Genomic DNA, 17,722 nt, shown 5'->3' with positions numbered 1-17,722 from the left:
TTTACACAGCTGCAAAGCAGGCCAGAAAATGACTGTGCTCTCTGTCACAACATTATGGCTTATGCCACAACTGCTGAGACAACTAAAACCAGACCCCGTACAGACACGGCCACGGGGTGAAGGGACAACTCTAAGAAGGTAGCCATGAAACCACCAGCTGGAGAAACCCATCACTCCAAGCGCTGTTACTTACCAGTTGGGTTGCTAAGAGTTCTTTCTTCATAATTGACACCTAAATATTCCTATAAACTGATTAGCCACAAAGGAAAAAAAAAAAGTAATTTTGGTTGTATCTAAACCAATCCTTTAATAGATTGGAGATGGAACAGTTACTTAGCTGCAAAAGTTCTGGCATTGTTACTTGACATTAAATATTACGCTTTATTTTCTACATCTTAAATACCAGCACGGGCACCATAGCCACTATGTGATGAACTCTTTCCATCAGTTTCCCCATGTCATTTTCCCAAGTCAACTTTACAAAAACTGATACCAACCTTGGGCTGAGTTGGACAGAAAGTCTGGGGTTTGGTTTTTTTTTTCTTTAACTGAAATCGCCATCACTGCAAATTTCTTTAGAACCATGTGTCAAAAATACCTTTTAGAGAAGTTTTTAGCACTTCAGAAAAACTGCACTGAAAATAGAAAATATTTAAGAAAAGCCTACACAACTGAAATCATGTATTTGCTCGTTACCAAAATTTGTGAATACCAGATTGCAGTTACAAACTATACTTTTTGGCAGATGCTTAGCTCATTGTCATTCAGCTGTTGAACCCCAGATCCAGCTCACATCACCTAAGAGGATTACACAACACCACACAGGTTATTACTGCTTAAAGCTCGTACACCGAACTTGCTTCTTCATAATGTTTTGAATTTCTATGGATCCTTCTTTTCCAGGAAAACAGCTACACGGCTTATTAGAAGTCCTACTCAAAAATGCAATCTTTTATTTTTCACTTCCTATCACAGTGGTAATATAAAACCTATCAAGGAGAGTAAAATTTAAAAGCGCGCTGTATGAAACAATCTAGTTCTCCCCTATCTTTATATCTCCCATATTTATCAAACTTCCCCCCTCTACACATAAGAAAACATACTTGTCAATTAATAGGTATTTTAAATATTACTTCTATATTCCTGTTCTACCACTGCAAGCAAGCATTACTGAGCTGAAAGGAGTGATTTACCACTGAACTGCAACCACTCTTCAGAATTTCTCTGCCAGAAACACTAAGACACCTTTTAAGACAAGGTGTTAAGAATTTTACTAATGTAATTAATTTAGATCGATCCAAAACAACACGCTCTTTCATCCCCTGGTTAACACTGGTCAAGCAGTGTGAAGTACATCAACAGTTCACAACATATACTGCTTGTCATGCAGGGAGGGTGCAATTTAAGACCACCCAAAACATTCAATGAAATATTTGCCCTGCTGGCAAACTTCACGGAAGATGATTTTCTACAAAAGCTTGTGTTATTGTAACAGAAGCTTTCAACTTCACTGGAAGGAATAAAAGTACTCATTTTTAAGATGAATACTGCTCAGATCAGCTTTGGCTAACTACCTGTTCTGTACTTGCGGGAAACCAGCCACCCAACTGATGCCCATTTGCAAAATAAATCCGAGTAATGCAAATTTTGATGTTTGTGTCGTATCTCTCTTCCAATCAGAAAGAGTCTCAGAGAAGGTAAGGCTTAAGATTGTTTAAAGTATTTTTTAAAATAAATTTCAACAGGCAATTTTAAAGATTCTTTTGATCTAGTTTCATTATCCCATTTTGAAGTACCATCGGTTCCTTACAGAGTTTTCAGATCAAGACCTAAAATTCTGTTTACTGGATACATTTGACTGTGAGATCATCCTCCCCAGTGCCACCTCTCTAAAACTATGAAAACATCTGTAAAAGCCATGAAACAGAATATTGTGCAATGTTCAGATCCTTGAAGCAAGATTTCTTTTGCCAAAATCTCCAAAAATTTTGGTGGTTTAAGTGCTTTACCCAAGCAATACCCTTTCCTAACTGAAACATTAACACCATGACGTTAACACCATGACATATTATCAAAGAACTCTTGATTCTGCACAATGTGTTTTAGGGTACAACCATCTAGAACAAGTGTTTAGCTTGGGGGTGGGGGTGTGGCAGGGTGTCTCTTTGCTTGTTTACTCCAAATGAATACTGTTTGACTGCAATTAAAAGCTAGTACAGACACAGGAGAATTCTTACATTTCCAAGCCAAGTTTTACAAGCAAATAGATCGTCAAATGCTCTCACGAGACTGTTACTCTGACTGAATGCAGGGCATACCACCTTTCCATTGACAGCATATTTGAGAAGCGCATATGGTTAAGTCTAAATCTTGTTCAGGGAAGGAGAAGAAGAAAGATTTTCAGCTTCACCTTACCTCCGGTACATACTGTCAAAGTGAAATGATTAAAAATGAGACTGTCACCCACACAAAGTTATTTAACTCCAGGGTAAAGCTGTTTAGACAGTGGGAACAGCTTAACAATTATTTCTAAAATTATTTTTTTTATTGTTACAGAGTTCTGTTTCTACATTCCCTTAATCTTTCGAAATATGTCTTCATATTCTACTACATAGGCACAGGAAGAAGAGAATACAAAAGCTGTGATTTACCCACAAATACTATAGACTTTGGGGATGGGGGAAGGCAAGTTTCTGCCTTTCCTGTGTCTCCACACCCCCTTAGCTCTTCTTAGCTGGGGAATCTCAATTATCCAAGACCCTGGGAAGGAAATATTTTTAAATGGTCAGTAAGTACCAAAACTAGGTTTGACTTGAAGTTATTATTCTTGCCCTCAAGAGCAATAGAGCAAAGACTAAGAAATGGTACTCCTTATCACATTTTTACTGTTATTGAAGAAAACGCAGAAGTTGCAACATACAGCTCGCAGTCCACGGCAGCACTGACATTTTGTGGAGGTAAGGGGAAGTGAATCTTTCAGTTCAGATAGAAACAAGAACCAGATTAGTAAATCTGACAATTGCACACAGCAGTTCAATAATTGTTTCAATTTTACTTCAGTTCCACACCACTTACAAGTAATGAACGCAGAGCGGAGGAGCACGCCCGCCCCGCAGCGCAGCAGCAGCCTGTGCTGTATTTACTACCGATGTCCTGTACTCCCCTTCAGCCCTCTCACCACCAGAATTGCCCACAAACCCAGTTTTCCTCAGCTGGGTGATGACTACTATCACCTTACCCGTCAGCTTTCTAGGTCTGATTTCAAGCCACACTCATGCTGAATAGACTAAAAAAGAAAGTTAGCTGTTGTGCTCATACTCGAGTCTTTTCCCTACTGATGGCACTAACTGCCGTTCTCCTCTTTACCAGAACACACAGGAATTTAATGACTGATAACACTAAACTTTTGTTAAACTTAGATGAATTTGAATCAATAGGGGGGAAAAAAAAAAAACCTAAAAAAACTGATAGAAAGGTTTATGATCACACTGTCTTGTCTTTACCCCTTTCTTAAAAACAGCACTATTTTTAGTTTGATTTCCTAAGGGTTTTTTCTTTATTAGTATATTCCATGCAGGCATGTATGTTCTCTGCCCACCATAAGCCCTCCAGTTAAAAGTCCTAAGGCAAATATGATTATGTACAAAGTAACTCACTTTATAAAAGTTCATTAGTATTGCAACAATAGTAATACAATAGTATTCACCAACAAGCATCCAGTATCATAGAGATTTACATTGCATTGCTACAAAACAGCTACAAAACCAGAGCATTTCTATGAACTCCTCACTGTCAATATAATGGAAAATAAACATTTGTCTACACTGTTGGAAAAAAAAAAAAAAAAGCATTGAGCCATTCAGTCATTCCTAGCCAAGATTTTTTTGTGTAACAAAATACATTCTCACTCAGCATTAAATTTTCAAGTTTTTTACATTTTTAGTTTACAGTTCTAGCAGGTGTTCTGTTTTTTTTTTAATTTTTGGATGGGTTTTTTTAATACAGTCTGCAGTTTTAAGTTATTATTTTAAACAGAATAGATAGTCTGTAGATCAGATAGAAAACTATTTGTCAAGAATGAATTGCAAAGTAAATTATCTTTCCATTGATAGCCCACAGGGCTATTTTTTGCACTTTTTCAAAAGGTTTTATTTAAGCATACATGCAGAGAGCACATATTACATTGCTGTTGGATGTAAAAACAAGCAAGCAACCCTCCACTGCCGAAGCTGGTGGTTCACAAGTGGAGAGGAGAAAAAAGTATTGAATAAACTCTCAAGAGGCCATTTGTTTGCATAAGTTCATTTCTGAAAAATTAAGGCGTCCAAAACTGTGCTCATTTTCACCTAAAAAGTAAGGTCAATTCCTAGCATCAGCAGCTACAGTAAGTCCCACTGTCAACTAGAATGAAAAATGGCACAAAACATGCAACTAGAATGAAACATGGCACAAAAGCATTAAATACATCACATGAACTCAGATTTCAAGATAAAGGATCTTCCTGGACTTGGCTCATAGCACTCTGAACAAAGAGAAGTGCATGGATAAAGGCTTTAGACTTTGAAAGTATTAAAATCAGAACTCAGAAAAGATTTTATAGTTGGCAGAATTTTGCAAAAGCCAGAAGTTACAAATTCTATGAGTTTGTACAGAAGTTACTCTGAAGCACACAATTACTGGATTTTAAACTGCCTGACAATATTATCCAGTCTTCTTAGAGTACCTTTCCAAAGTAATTTTTTGATCCTGGAGATTAATACTTTATATAGAACATGAAATGCTGTTCTGGAACAAATCACGAAGATTGAGCAGATACAACATTAAGATGCAGCCAGAGTAACACTGGGGGAAAGTTCAGGCACTCTAGCTTTAAGTGGGCTATTAAAACTGTAGTTTAACTCTGCTCCATTTAAAAAAAAAAAAAAAAAAAAAGGAAAAAACAAACCAAAAACCACCACACAAAACTCAAAAAGAACAAAACCAAAAGAAACCCACAGTTCCCTATCTAATCTGACTTTAGAACAGAAGAATGACTTCTATATATTTTGTACTCTTTGGCAGGGCATCTATGAAACCAAAACATGTCTTGACAAATTGAACCTTTCCTGAGAAGGGTTCATAGTCGTGAACTCATTTATAATGTGTTATGTGGGAGACAACAAGTCATAACAGTTTGAAAGTCAACAACATGGAATGTACCAACAGAAGAATGACAGTAACAGTTATTTACATGTTCAGGGTAGTTAATTGTTCTTTATGCATTAGGTTTCCCCTGTATAAATTAGAAAACTACAAAAAGTCAAAATTGGGAGAAGTCCCCATTGTCTTTAAAAGTAAAAACATCTTTGCAGCACTTTCCTTAGACAATAGCGTATTGCTCGTACAAAAGGTCTCTTATCCTATAGAAGTCTTGACAGAGACAGCCTTCCAATCCAATGCGCCCTGTTTCAGTCTGAAACAAAAGACGTTTCAATTTATTATCTTTACTTAACTTTCATTTAGAATATTATTTACCAAAGAGTTGAAGACAGAGAACACCTACCCTGCGAACAGCCACCAGATTGTTGCACACAAGAACTCCTCCTACAAATTCAGCTTGTATACCTTCTCGCAACAGAACTTGCTTGAAGTCAGACAGTCTCGGCTCATTCATAAACACAGACTGATGTCCAAGGACCTTTAAATAACACACACAATTTTAATATTTTTGCTACGTAATACCTTCCATTTTTCCAAAGATCTCATCATTGTTGTGTTGGCAGCAGTGTGGCCTAGGCTACTACTCTCTTCTATAAATTAGAAGATCGGTTCTATTTCTGTTCACCTGCAGCAAGACATTTCCAGGATAGGAAGGCCTTAGAAGTCATCTGACAAGTAAAGGAAAAATTTCCTTCTTTGCTGACTTATTAATGACAAATGGAAAGCTGTCATTGAAGATCCTTCTTCCAAGCCATGTTATGCCAGGGACAGAGCTGCAACAAGCTGTACTGCCGATCAGCACGTACTTCTGTGACAGTTGCCATGAATCTGAACAGACTTCAGAGTTGTCACCACACTTACCTAGCACAGACTACATTTAGGACTGCGCAACAGTATCGTTAAAAGCAATTCTAAGATTAAAAGGCACTGTAATCGTTCAATGAAGAGATAAAATAATACCTACTCACATGCAAAGTATTTTAATTTAAGACTAAAGATAATTTTATAGAAAAGATTAATTTAATGAACTCTCAAATCATTACTATAGGAGCAGAGACATATGAGTTGCAAAGATTTCTATCTCAAGTATATGAAGTGTCTTCCACAGCATCAACAAAACATAAAAAAATCCAAGTGACTAAATGCCAACTAATTTCCAAATCTGCAAGTACCAAGTACAAATATGAAACATGCTAATTAAAATCTTATATTCATAAATAGATGGCACTGTATGCTAGACACTGTTAGTGGATGCAAGAGATAACCCTTGCAGAAAAGCATAAAATCTGAACAAAGAACAGTACCAGGTTTAACAAAGAGAAAACCAAACATGAAAAATCAAGTTTCAGTTAGACTTTCATTTGAATAAGATCACAGTATCAACCTCTAAGCAATAGAAAAACACAAATGAATACAGAGCTCTTCAAAAAAGTAGTCCAGGTCAGCATAATTTGGGTACCTCATGAGGTGGAAGAGGTTCCAAAGTAGGAATGATCTCACTCTCCTCACACATCTCCTTGTCATCATCACCGAAGAGGCTTTTCATGGCCTTCTGTTGTGCAATGACACTGGAGTCTGAGGAAGGCATATCCACTTGCATCTCTGAGTCTTCATCTTCCCTCAGCTCTCCCTCTTCCAAAATAACTCCGGTATCCACTTTCGAAACCCGCATATCCAGAACACCATCTATCCAAGCCAACTCAGCATCCTTGGCTTTACAGAACTGAAGGGAGCTGACAAGTGAATCTTTTAACCTGACCTGGGTTGCACAAAAATAAAAGTACTATTAGTTCGATGGAAAAACACAGAGAGAGTCCTTACTTCAAGCTTTAAAAATTAGCAGTTTTCCTGTCACTGTCTCTCTATATAGGTTTGACTCATACTCTTTTGGGGAGTGAAAGGAGGGAGTTGGTATCACTGTTCTATACTTTCAGAGCATAATTTGTATAACTCTCATGTCACCACTCAACTTAAAAGGCATCGGAGATCAATACCTTTTTTGTCTTGGTTTAAACAAAAAAAAGGAGAATCTATGCGACTGCAAACATGACTTAAACTTACAGAAAGAGCAATCAATTCCTCTTAAAACATCAGAAACCTTTTTTTGCAGCCAAGGAGTTCCTTAGTTGGCCTTAGCAACTTTACTTAAAGTTTCTACAGATAAATGTAGGTTACTGAACAGCAGTTCTAAATTTCAACCCTTCAAAAGATTTATAGCTAATATTTTATTTTAAGAAGGGATGTTGTAAATATCAGATTTTAAAGTGACCAAAACATTACCTTACCCTGATTCCTCTGGTGCATTCCAGGACTTTAACCCATTAAACAAAGCCCTATTCTGAAAGGCTGTTACCCACATGAGATTGCTCATGATCCCCACAGCGCAATCGAGGCTGTGACTCTACGAAGGATACTGCAGCTAATTATCCACCTGCAGCACAGTGTGCTCAAAGGCACTGGGATTCTGATGCCCCACTCACATCTATTATTTTCTAATTCAATGTTTCCAGTGTACTTCACCTGTTCAAAAAGCTTCAAGCAGGAAAATCAAACTAAAGCTACGCATAAGACTGAATTTCCCCCTTATATAAAGTTGAAATAAAATACAAAGCAACTACAATTTCAAACATTTTGTGAAAAATCACAATTGTGTAATTTCTTACACACTAGCAATCCTCACAGCTTTAAAAAAAAAAAAAAAAAGAACCACCAAAAAACCCAACAACCAACAAACCAAACACAGAAAACATCCCTGTTTTAAGGCTGTCAGAACTGGATAATTCCAAATAACTGGAACATTCCACTTCTTACAAGGCAACAGATTTTTCTCTGGAAAGAAGCAGAAGTATCTTTTTCCACAATTCTACTGATGTTTTTCTATTAACTTTAAAAGGACAGAAGGAATAAAGGACTAATGCCTAAAATGCATGTGAGAGACTTTCCTCTAAACAACTTCAAAAGCTGAATCGGTACCATACACAATTTTCAAATACTTCACACAAATTATCAAAGTTTTCTTACTCAGAGCTTAACCATGAAAATTAAATGCAATATATTAACACTGTGCAACACATTATCATAACCTCACTTTCCAAGAACCATTACATTAACCTTTTTTTGGAGGGATAGGGGTGTCATTTATTTAACATTTACTTGCTCCTAACTTTACATGTTCATTCTTAGGTACTATTTAGATACGAAGGAATTTTTTTCTCTTTGCTCTCTAAGGCTCCCCTTCAGATTCCAAAAAGAACCCTGAATTGCAAGTAGTGTACAGTGGTACTCTAAATACATGCATTATAAATCTATTCAGACTTGAGTAAAGTGAACCGATGTTCCTATGGACACGAACCTTGCCTTTTGCACTACAGGTAAAAATGCACTGATCTCATGTTTAAGCTTTTAAACACTCCTTATGAATAATAAGCACAAAGAGAATGCTTACCCAGAAGACAGAAAACCACTACCGATGTCTTAATCACACAAACCCAAGTTAACATGCAGGTAGTACCGTCCCTCCTCTCCCAAAGAACAGAAGGCCAAATTAGAATCTGCCAATACAGCTCTACTACAGTTCACAGCAGTTACACAACTAACAAATTCCAGTACCTTACCTGGTAAATGTGAGTTTCACTGGTTGCATCTACAGTTTCATGCAGTTTTGGCACGTAAACTTTAATATCTTTTCCACCAAAAGCTCTGCAACATTCTGCAAGGTCCTGACTGGCCTCAGGTGGTCCATGGACAATGACTAGTTGCCTTGGTTTCATTTGGTTAATGATTTTTTTAATTGAGTCCCCATCAGAGCGTCCTTCATAGTCAATGTATGTAACTCTGGCTCTAGTTTGAATTAAAAACCCAAGAATACTTTTTTTTAGTTTAAAAGATTAAACCTTCAAATGCTCCAAAATATTTCATTTAAAAATGAAAGGTATTTTGAAATTATTCTACATCAGCAAAAGCTGTCAGTACAAGGTATATTATGGAGCAGTAAACCACAGAATTGTCAAAGATCAGCATGTGTGTGTATTTAACACTATAAATACCCTTAATTCACTTACACAGTCATCCGAAACTTGAGATACGCACATATGAATAAGTTCTTCTTTTAACAAAATATATATACATTTGAATACCTATGTTAATATACTATTGTATCATTTGTTCTTCTTCTTTCACTCATCTCCATTACACAGGGAACAAACTGTGAATTTCTTAAGAGCAGAGAACCATAAGACTCTACTGTGCTCCCAGAAAGACTAGTAAAAAACTAACTTAGATAGCTTGGGGGAATAAAAAAAAGCCAACCAACCAAAAGGCAAGCCCTTTCCCACTTCTTTAATTCCAAGCTAGCCTTTTACCCAGTTTGCACCATACCCATGCCACCATTCTAGCAGAACTGACAAGAACAAGAACAACAAAGCCACTCACTTAATTTCCATGGATTCTGTTGCAGAAATACATTTGGTAGGAACATCTGATAAATCCTGGTCCATAGGCTCTTCTCCATTTGTCAAACCAGATTCTAATTTGCTTTTTTCTTCTTCCGTTGCTTGAAGTTCTGGAACTAGAAAATCCTCAGGTCTAAAGAATGAAAGGCATTTTGCTTTTAATAGTCTTAGAGTAAAACCAAAGCAGTACATAATACAAAAATAATCAATGCTGACTATTACTACTGAGTTATTGACAACAATTTTATTACACCTGCCTTCAATATTCCCATATTTGAAGAGAGCTCATTTGGAAAATATCACCTTCCTATCTTAAGAAAGAGCTCTGATATCTTGGGAAATACTAGCAAACTGAGGTTTTTCTAGCACATATTCCTCACACAAATAGGATAAGTACTGCTAGATTTTTCTAGGATGAACAATGTTCTTTCCCCTAAAGTTATCAAAATTAGATGTAATTTAAAGCAGAAAAAAAAGTCAGGTTAAAAAAAAATTAAATCTTCTATCTCATAAGAGAAAAGAAAAAAAAAAGCCTGGAGTGGAAACACATCCTAAGAGGTGTGAACACAGGCCAAGAATCAGCACTCTGCAGCTTCAATCCTATCATAAGCTTCCTGTGAGACTCAGCACAAACTGTCCTAACTGTTCAAAAGTTACTGTGGTTGGAAGAGTATATAGCAGTGCTGCAAAAGAGACAAAGTTATGATTTTTATTTTTATTATTTCTATTTTTTAATTATTTCATAGCTATTACATGTTAGTATGCATTACCACCACATACTTTATAATCTCGCCATACTCATCCCATTTAATTCTTTCTTCAGGGGCTGGAAACATTGGATAAGATTTCTTTGCCTGTTTGAAGAAGCTTCCTTTCCGACTACCTTCACCTTTCATCATCAAATCATGTTTGGTCTTATGTACAGTTGGCTGATCAATATCCTCTTCAGCATCGCTCTCATCACTGGAATCGATATCTGCCCTGAAATGACATTCAAAAAAAACCTAGCACTTTTTTCCTTCAGGTTTAATATTACATAAACACACCAACTGGAAAATAACAGTTGACATGACATGAACCAAGGACAAGGGCAGTTTATGTATCTGAGAAAGCGCTCACTGTCAAATGGCAGATGAAACAGGCCTATCATAACAACAGATTAAAGACAATCATTCCCAATTCCCCAGTGCCCTCAGACAAGTCAATCAAAACTACAATTTTCATTTATCCCTGTAAATGGCTGAAGCAGCAGAATGATCACACAGACACCTCAACTCTGACCACAACAACAGAATGCAGGAACAGCCAACATACTTACTCTTTAGACTGTTCTAGCTTCTTCGCTGCTTCTTTCTTCAGTTTCTCCTTTTCTAGGTATTCTTCAAGTTCTTTTCCTTCCAACTTGACACGTTTTCTCAACTGCAGATAGAATTAAAACTAGTATTACTGTGAGTAGCTGACGTGATTTTAATACTTTTCCTACACACTGCTGACAAGAATATTTGTATTTAAGTACCAAGGGCAAGTACAACTTGTATGTCACATACAAGACAAAATTACGCAAATGCGTGGCACCTTGGCACGCCAACATCATGACAACGGTATCAATTAGTAGTCTACTTTAATAGAAAAGCATTTCTAAAAGTATTAAAATCAATTTAGCTTTACAAACATTTCTTAAAACATCTTCATGAAATATCTCTCCAATAAGTGAATGCAAATACTCTGAGATGAGCAGAGTCGCTAACGTCAAACAAGAAGAACCTGGTGAAGTCAAACTAGCAGCCAAAACAATGGTAACTTTTGTTTCTTGTTTTCTGAACATCAAATTAGAGTATAGGTCACTCTGAATAATACTGAATTCTAGTAATAGTCTAATACTGTAATTCAATGCTTCCAATCCAATCTAAAACTAAAATAAAGCTGCATCATCAGGACTGAAATTATCACTGCTATCCCATAAATTAACAATGTTTACCAGAGAGAAGTAGAGACAGGTATATAAATTATTGAAAATAATGTGAAAGCATGAATAACATTAATTGTATTCTAATTCCTAGCTTTCACTTACCTTTCTAATTCTGGTGGAATATACTACACTAATCTGACTCGATTCTCCCCTCATCCCAAACCAGAGTATTTTCCAGCAAGAATAACCCATCATATATTGCGATCTGTACATTTTCTAACAAAAATACAAAGGAAAATGTTGTCTAAAGATAAATATTTTAAAGCAACTTCATGCTTGCCTCTATGGAGTATTAATTTTGCCACACCACCAAAAAGTATTTTGTAGGTCCTAATAAGAGATTTATTTTTACTTAAGTTTATCCACAATTGGTTAAACATGCAACACACTGTTTTCAGATTTCCCTTTTCCACTAGAAGCATTTTCAGTAGATCAAAAAGGAAACCAAATTCACTTTTGTTCATGTTCCCCCAGATGGCCCACAATAAAAAACTTTGAGATATACAGACAACTCTTACCTCAATATCTATAACTTTTTCAGAAGGATTATCAATCAGGAATCGTGCTAATGTTCCAGGCGTAGTGCGGTAAGTTAAGATTATAGAGTTTTTGGAATCCTGGCACCACTGAATGAAAAGATCTCTAGAAAACCCACACTCCAAGTCAGGTTGACTGGCAAGAACAACTTTCGGACTAGGCACTCTAGCCAGATCAGACAGACTATGACATAAGGACAGATGGCGGAACTGAAAAGGATTGTTTCTCTTGTCTTCAAAGCACCTCATCAACTTGTCACTCATCCATTCAACCTAAAATATGTATTAAGAAAAAGTTATCTATAAGACTACAAGTTTTACAATAATCTACTAACCTGACATGAAGTACAGAATGCAATATGCACATGATTACATCAACGCTTCTCAGTAAGTGTAGAAATAATGCTGAATGTACACAACATAGAAACAAGTACTTCAAGTCCTCTTTTTTAACAGCTATAAACTATGCTAACAAGTCTTGTGATAAAACCAGAAATGTATCAAGAAACATGCCCACAGCCATGACCGGACTCTGTGTTACTTAATCAAGAGATGTGAAACACAAACATACACTATGGAATAAGGACAACACCCAGTGTGTAGCAATTTTTTTACTGTTAAAAAAAAAAAAAAAAGCTTTTGCACACATATTCCATTGTCCTCTTCATAACTGCACTTTAAAATCAAAACAAACCTGTGATTTAGAGAACTCCACTACATTGTAGCTGACGTTATTCAAAAGCGCTAGAGAGTAGACTCCTAATCCTGCATCTTTTGTTCTCCAGATCTGATCAAGAAGTTGAGCAAGTTCAAGAACTCTGCCTGCTGTATCCACGGCTATTAATACGTTTCCATCACCTCGTAATGTCTCCAAAACATTAGCTAAGAAGAATTAAAAACAAAACAAAAACCTACTTAAACTTTGAACCAAAATTAGAATCTTTACGGCTTGTTTTTTTGTTTGTTACATCACAGTAGCAATGAACACAGAAATAAACGAAACTTCAAAAGAGATCCAAAACCGCATTCCCACCAAAATTAAAGGGAGCTGGAGTTTTCTTGGTAGTTCTGAAGATCTCATTGTTCTGATACTACTTTTTCTTTCTTTTTCTTTTTTTATTAAAAAACAACCAGTAAAAGAGAGTTTAAAGAAGGATGAGCTGAGGAAGGTCATTTAAAAATCCCTTAAGAAGAGAGTAATTGATACTGGGTAAAATACAGTGTTTTCAAATACGGTTCATTGTTTTCACGGAAGTGTTTAACCCACAGGGTCAGTACCATCAGAAGACTAATTCAAAATTTTTTAAATTTTAATAAAGATTCTTTGTTTGGATGCTGCTGAATTTCTCATAGAAAAACAATTCACAGTGGCTAATAAATCCCATTACTGCTATTTTCAAGCCCAAACAGAATACATACTCAGTAGCTGTTCATCCCTTTGCTTCCTCCTGGGTTGTACGTAAGTAGCATTAAATGAATCTGTAATAAGCAATGAAGGCCTGCTCAACATTTCCAAGGAACATCCATTCAGATGGCTGTGGAAAAAAAAGGCGAAATGTCACTTTTTTGCATTTCTGTTTCATGAGGAAAATATAAGACAGCTAGCTTCCAGATGTTTGCATGTACAGAAATCAAACTACTCAGTAGCTGAATGTTTCCTGCTTCAAATTTACAAATAAATAAAACTGAGTGGAATGAAGAAACCCAGGGCTAATGCTTGGTTCAAATGGATTAATCTGAATGCAAGTTTTTGCATTTCTGTTTCATGAGGAAAATGGATTAATCTGAATGCAAGCGAAATTAGTGGTCGTCTTAGAGCTGGAAAGGCACTGCTACTTCCATATGTGTTAATCACACACTAGATGCACACCTAACACAACATTTAAGAAATATGTATTACTATGTTGAACTTACATCTCCCTCTTGTGGTTGAAATCAACTGCATAAACAATTTCTTCCTCTCCATCCTTGACAATCTTCCAAATTGTGCCTCCTATCATGTGGCCAGCTGGCAACGGGGTGATTGACAAACCATGTCCTTTGCCTACAAAAGTTTTCAGTATTTTAGGTACATTACGTGTATTAAAATCCATTACTCTGCACAAAAGACAGTAATTTTAAACAACTGAACAGCAAAATTAATACTGGAGAAAAAAGTCAAATGAAGCATGAAAAAACAGTAAGACATCTGTCCTTCCCATCTAACCAGTAACTTCAATTTTTTTTGCAATTCACTTCTATTTTGCCTCCAGAAAAAGAAACTAAAGTGAAGATCACTTCTTCCCCACTGGTTCTCAGAGGCACTGCAGAGCTGCAGCTTTAGTAATAATTAAAATATACATTATCTTCTTAGATGCATCCATCAAGTCTTGTCAAATCACTTCCATTAAATATGAAAAAAGTGTGTTTTTAAGAAGTTGCTCACTAAAATTACTTGTAAGCTGTAAAAGTTGGCAGCACAGACATAGCTTTGCTACAAATATCTTAAAAAAGAGTCAGCAGTCTTTCAAGGATGGTATCCCATTTCTATATTCCAAATTACAGGGTAAGTATTTTGGCAAGCAGCACTCAGGAACTGGGAGATGTTGCATCTCGGAGCCAGGCTGCTGGTGGTCAGCTTGTATGTGTCTCTGTTTACAAAGAGGATTTCCATTTCATTCTGATCTTTAAATTCAACAAGAGTGAAAAGCTGCTGATTCTCCGGATGCCGCAGTTCCTAGCAATAAGCTATACTGAGCATCACTCAGAGACAGTGAAAGCCTTCTCATTAAATCATCCACATGCCGTAACTTAATCTCTGTAACTTACTCACCCTCTAAAAAGCTTTCTTTTGTGTTACTGGTTCCTAAGAGTTCTGAGGTATCTACCACTAGACATGAGCAAATGCTTTTGAGACAAGCAAATTCCAAGAAAAGTTACAAAAACCACAAAAGAGAAACAAACGTCTAAATATAATTTAGCATGACCTCCTCCTCATTAAGTGGAAATTCTATCTGTTTCCACATATACAATTACTGAGGCAAACATTCAGCGGATATAGACTGGGCTACTGAACGCAGCCCTGAAAAATGCACGTGTCAAAACTTACTCCCTTTAAAAAAAAAGTTACTTTAACTCATAACGACTCTGTTGTTTTTCACTAGAAGTCATTTATTGAAAGTTTGGTGACGACTTTACCTTTCAAGTTCACAATCTGAGAAAACTTCAGCTGTTGTATCTTATCAAAGGCTGCATCTACATCATCCAATGTAAAGAGTGTGAAATCTTCAGTATTATGGCGGGACTGAAACAAATAACAAGTATCGAGCATTCAAGAACCTGAGCACTCTACCATATCAAAGACCTTGCGTATGAAAGTATCAACTTAAATATACCTGGTAAAGATCATACATAAACATCTGTCCCATTTTATATACAGGAATAGTTGCATAAATGGCACAATTCAAGCCCATTTTTCCAACTGCATATGGAAGAGCACCAAGGTGTAGAGGGTCAGGATGAGAAAGAAGAACAGCATCAACCTGGTGTACATGTCTATAAAAAAAGGGACAACAGAAGTTGACGAAAAGAGTTCTGTATGGCATTATATGCTCCCTATTATGGCTATTCTGAGAATACATACACAGTCTAAATGCCAAACAAGAAAACTTAAATCCTTCCAGGTTTAGAACAAAGTTTTTAAAATTTTAATTAAAAGTACCAGATATTTCCAAACATTCAAGTACTTAAAAATGCAAGTGACTTCTGCAAACATAATTTCAAGGTCTGAAAGACACAAGTTTTACATTGTTCTTGACTGGAAAGACCTTAATATATACTGGGATACCAGTAGGTACATTAACTGAGGGGCCAAAAACATTATCAGTGCAGACACACTACAAATTGTTTATATATCTAAAAACCTAAAACAGACTTCAACTTTTCTTCTGATGAGAAAGACCAAGTAACAGGACCAAAGACACAACAATCCTTAAACTGATAAGGATCAAATCAAAATATATTTCTTTAAAAACAGAAAAGGTCAAATACATCATTTAAGAAAGTGGCATATAAATTTTAGGGGGTTTATTCATTTTAAAAACAGAATTTTTTTTTCTTGCAAAGCATTGCATAAAATAAGAACACAGACTAAGAACTTACTACCTATCATAATCGAAAAACTTGCAGGCATAAAACATATGCAACAAGTGAAAATACAAGTTGGGCTGAAAGTTTTTTGTTCCCTCACATAGTAACTGGGACACACATGTTCTTGATGACTGTTACAAAAAAGAGGATTTTTATCTAATTGCTTCTCAGATAAGACACTCGTAAAATTTTATAAATTATCTTTAGTACATAATAATCCTCATTTAAAAGACTTCAAACACTACAAGCGTGTCAATGTTAGAAAAGTGAATTTATAAAAACAGCATCACAAACGTTAGTTTCTTTCAGGAATTCCCACATTTCAGTCCTAACCTTATAATCAACACTGACATCAGCGAAGCTCCTTGCTGCGAACCTGCAGAAGTTCAGGATTAAAGTCTAGGCAAGTTTATTTCTTTGCAGGGCTGGAATAACTAACAGAAGCTGTTTTCCTGACTGACAGTCCATTCAACTTGAAACATGAGGCAAGAGTTGAACCACTTCTTATTCAGCCTACACACGCTAAGGATTCTTCCATTTAAAACTTAGTTAATCATTCTAAATTAGTTTAGAGCCAAGGTCAGTCTCCCATAAACACTGCTCTGTGTCATGTTTATGATAAAACCAAAACACCAAAGCCAAAACAAACAGAGAACAGTTTGAGAATTACAGTTAATAGATGTCACTCATTAGACTCACAAGAAAAAAAAAACAAGTTTTTACCAGAAATCTTTCAGCAGCATAATTCCCTTCAGATAAAACATACTTCAAACAACAACAAAAAAGAACAATTTTGGATTTAACATCATCATACACATACTATTGCATGGTATTTTGAAAACTTTCAGAAAAGGACAAGACCTATTAAAAAAAAACCAAACCAAAACTTATGCACTGAACTACTTACTTCCTCAGAGAATCAATAATATCCATAGAAAAGTTTTCATCCCAACCACAGTCCAAAAGAAAACGAAATTCATCTACTTGTAACAGATAGCAAAGGGCAGACTCCTCCTGCACCCCAGAGAGCGTAGTCAACTTGATAATCGATGTCATTTTCCTCTCCAAGTGTTTAATCTCCAAAAGAGCTAATCTGTATGGCAGAAGAAGATGTTTCACTGACTAATCCAAAAGAAAAGTCTATTTATTTCAATCTAAACTCATACATTTCTGAGAATATGCAGGATAAGAGTTGTGAATACTGCTCCATGCAGCTACTGGGTATCAATTAAGTCTCAGATACTAACTTTTGATGGATGTAGGCCTTCTGTTATTAGAAAGAGGATTTTTCTACAATAAAGCAAAAGGGATTACGCGGAGCAGCTCCGCCGGGGCCGGCCGGGGACACCGGAACACGGCGCTGCCGGGGCCGCGGCCCCTCAGGCGCGGCGGCTGCCCGGAGCGGGGGCCGGGGGGGAGGAAGCCCAGCACCGGGCAGG

The 17,722-nt window shown here is 36.4% G+C and overlaps 1 protein-coding gene across 1 annotated transcript; it reads right to left on the bottom strand.

Moving 5' to 3' along the window:
* Window positions 1-4,106: 4,106 nt before the first annotated feature.
* On the bottom strand, window positions 4,107-17,372 carry CPSF2 (cleavage and polyadenylation specific factor 2, 100kDa). Its single transcript, XM_009895356.1, has 14 exons — window positions 17,191-17,372; window positions 15,530-15,689; window positions 15,333-15,438; window positions 14,070-14,199; window positions 13,575-13,690; window positions 12,850-13,037; window positions 12,138-12,428; window positions 10,969-11,069; window positions 10,431-10,631; window positions 9,631-9,783; window positions 8,814-9,039; window positions 6,659-6,958; window positions 5,543-5,677; window positions 4,107-5,452 (listed from the first exon to the last, which is right to left on the bottom strand). Exons 1-14 carry the CDS (start codon window positions 17,337-17,339, stop codon window positions 5,360-5,362), a joined length of 2,349 nt encoding a protein of 782 aa, XP_009893658.1. The 5' UTR covers window positions 17,340-17,372; the 3' UTR covers window positions 4,107-5,359.
* Window positions 17,373-17,722: the final 350 nt, after the last annotated feature.

Source organism: Charadrius vociferus, unplaced genomic scaffold, assembly GCF_000708025.1.
Source record: "Charadrius vociferus isolate BGI_N301 unplaced genomic scaffold, ASM70802v2 scaffold140, whole genome shotgun sequence".
NCBI classification, from domain to species: Eukaryota; Metazoa; Chordata; class Aves; order Charadriiformes; family Charadriidae; genus Charadrius; species Charadrius vociferus.
Note: the sequence above shows the minus strand (reverse complement) of the source record. Positions and strands in the feature narration are given on the sequence as shown.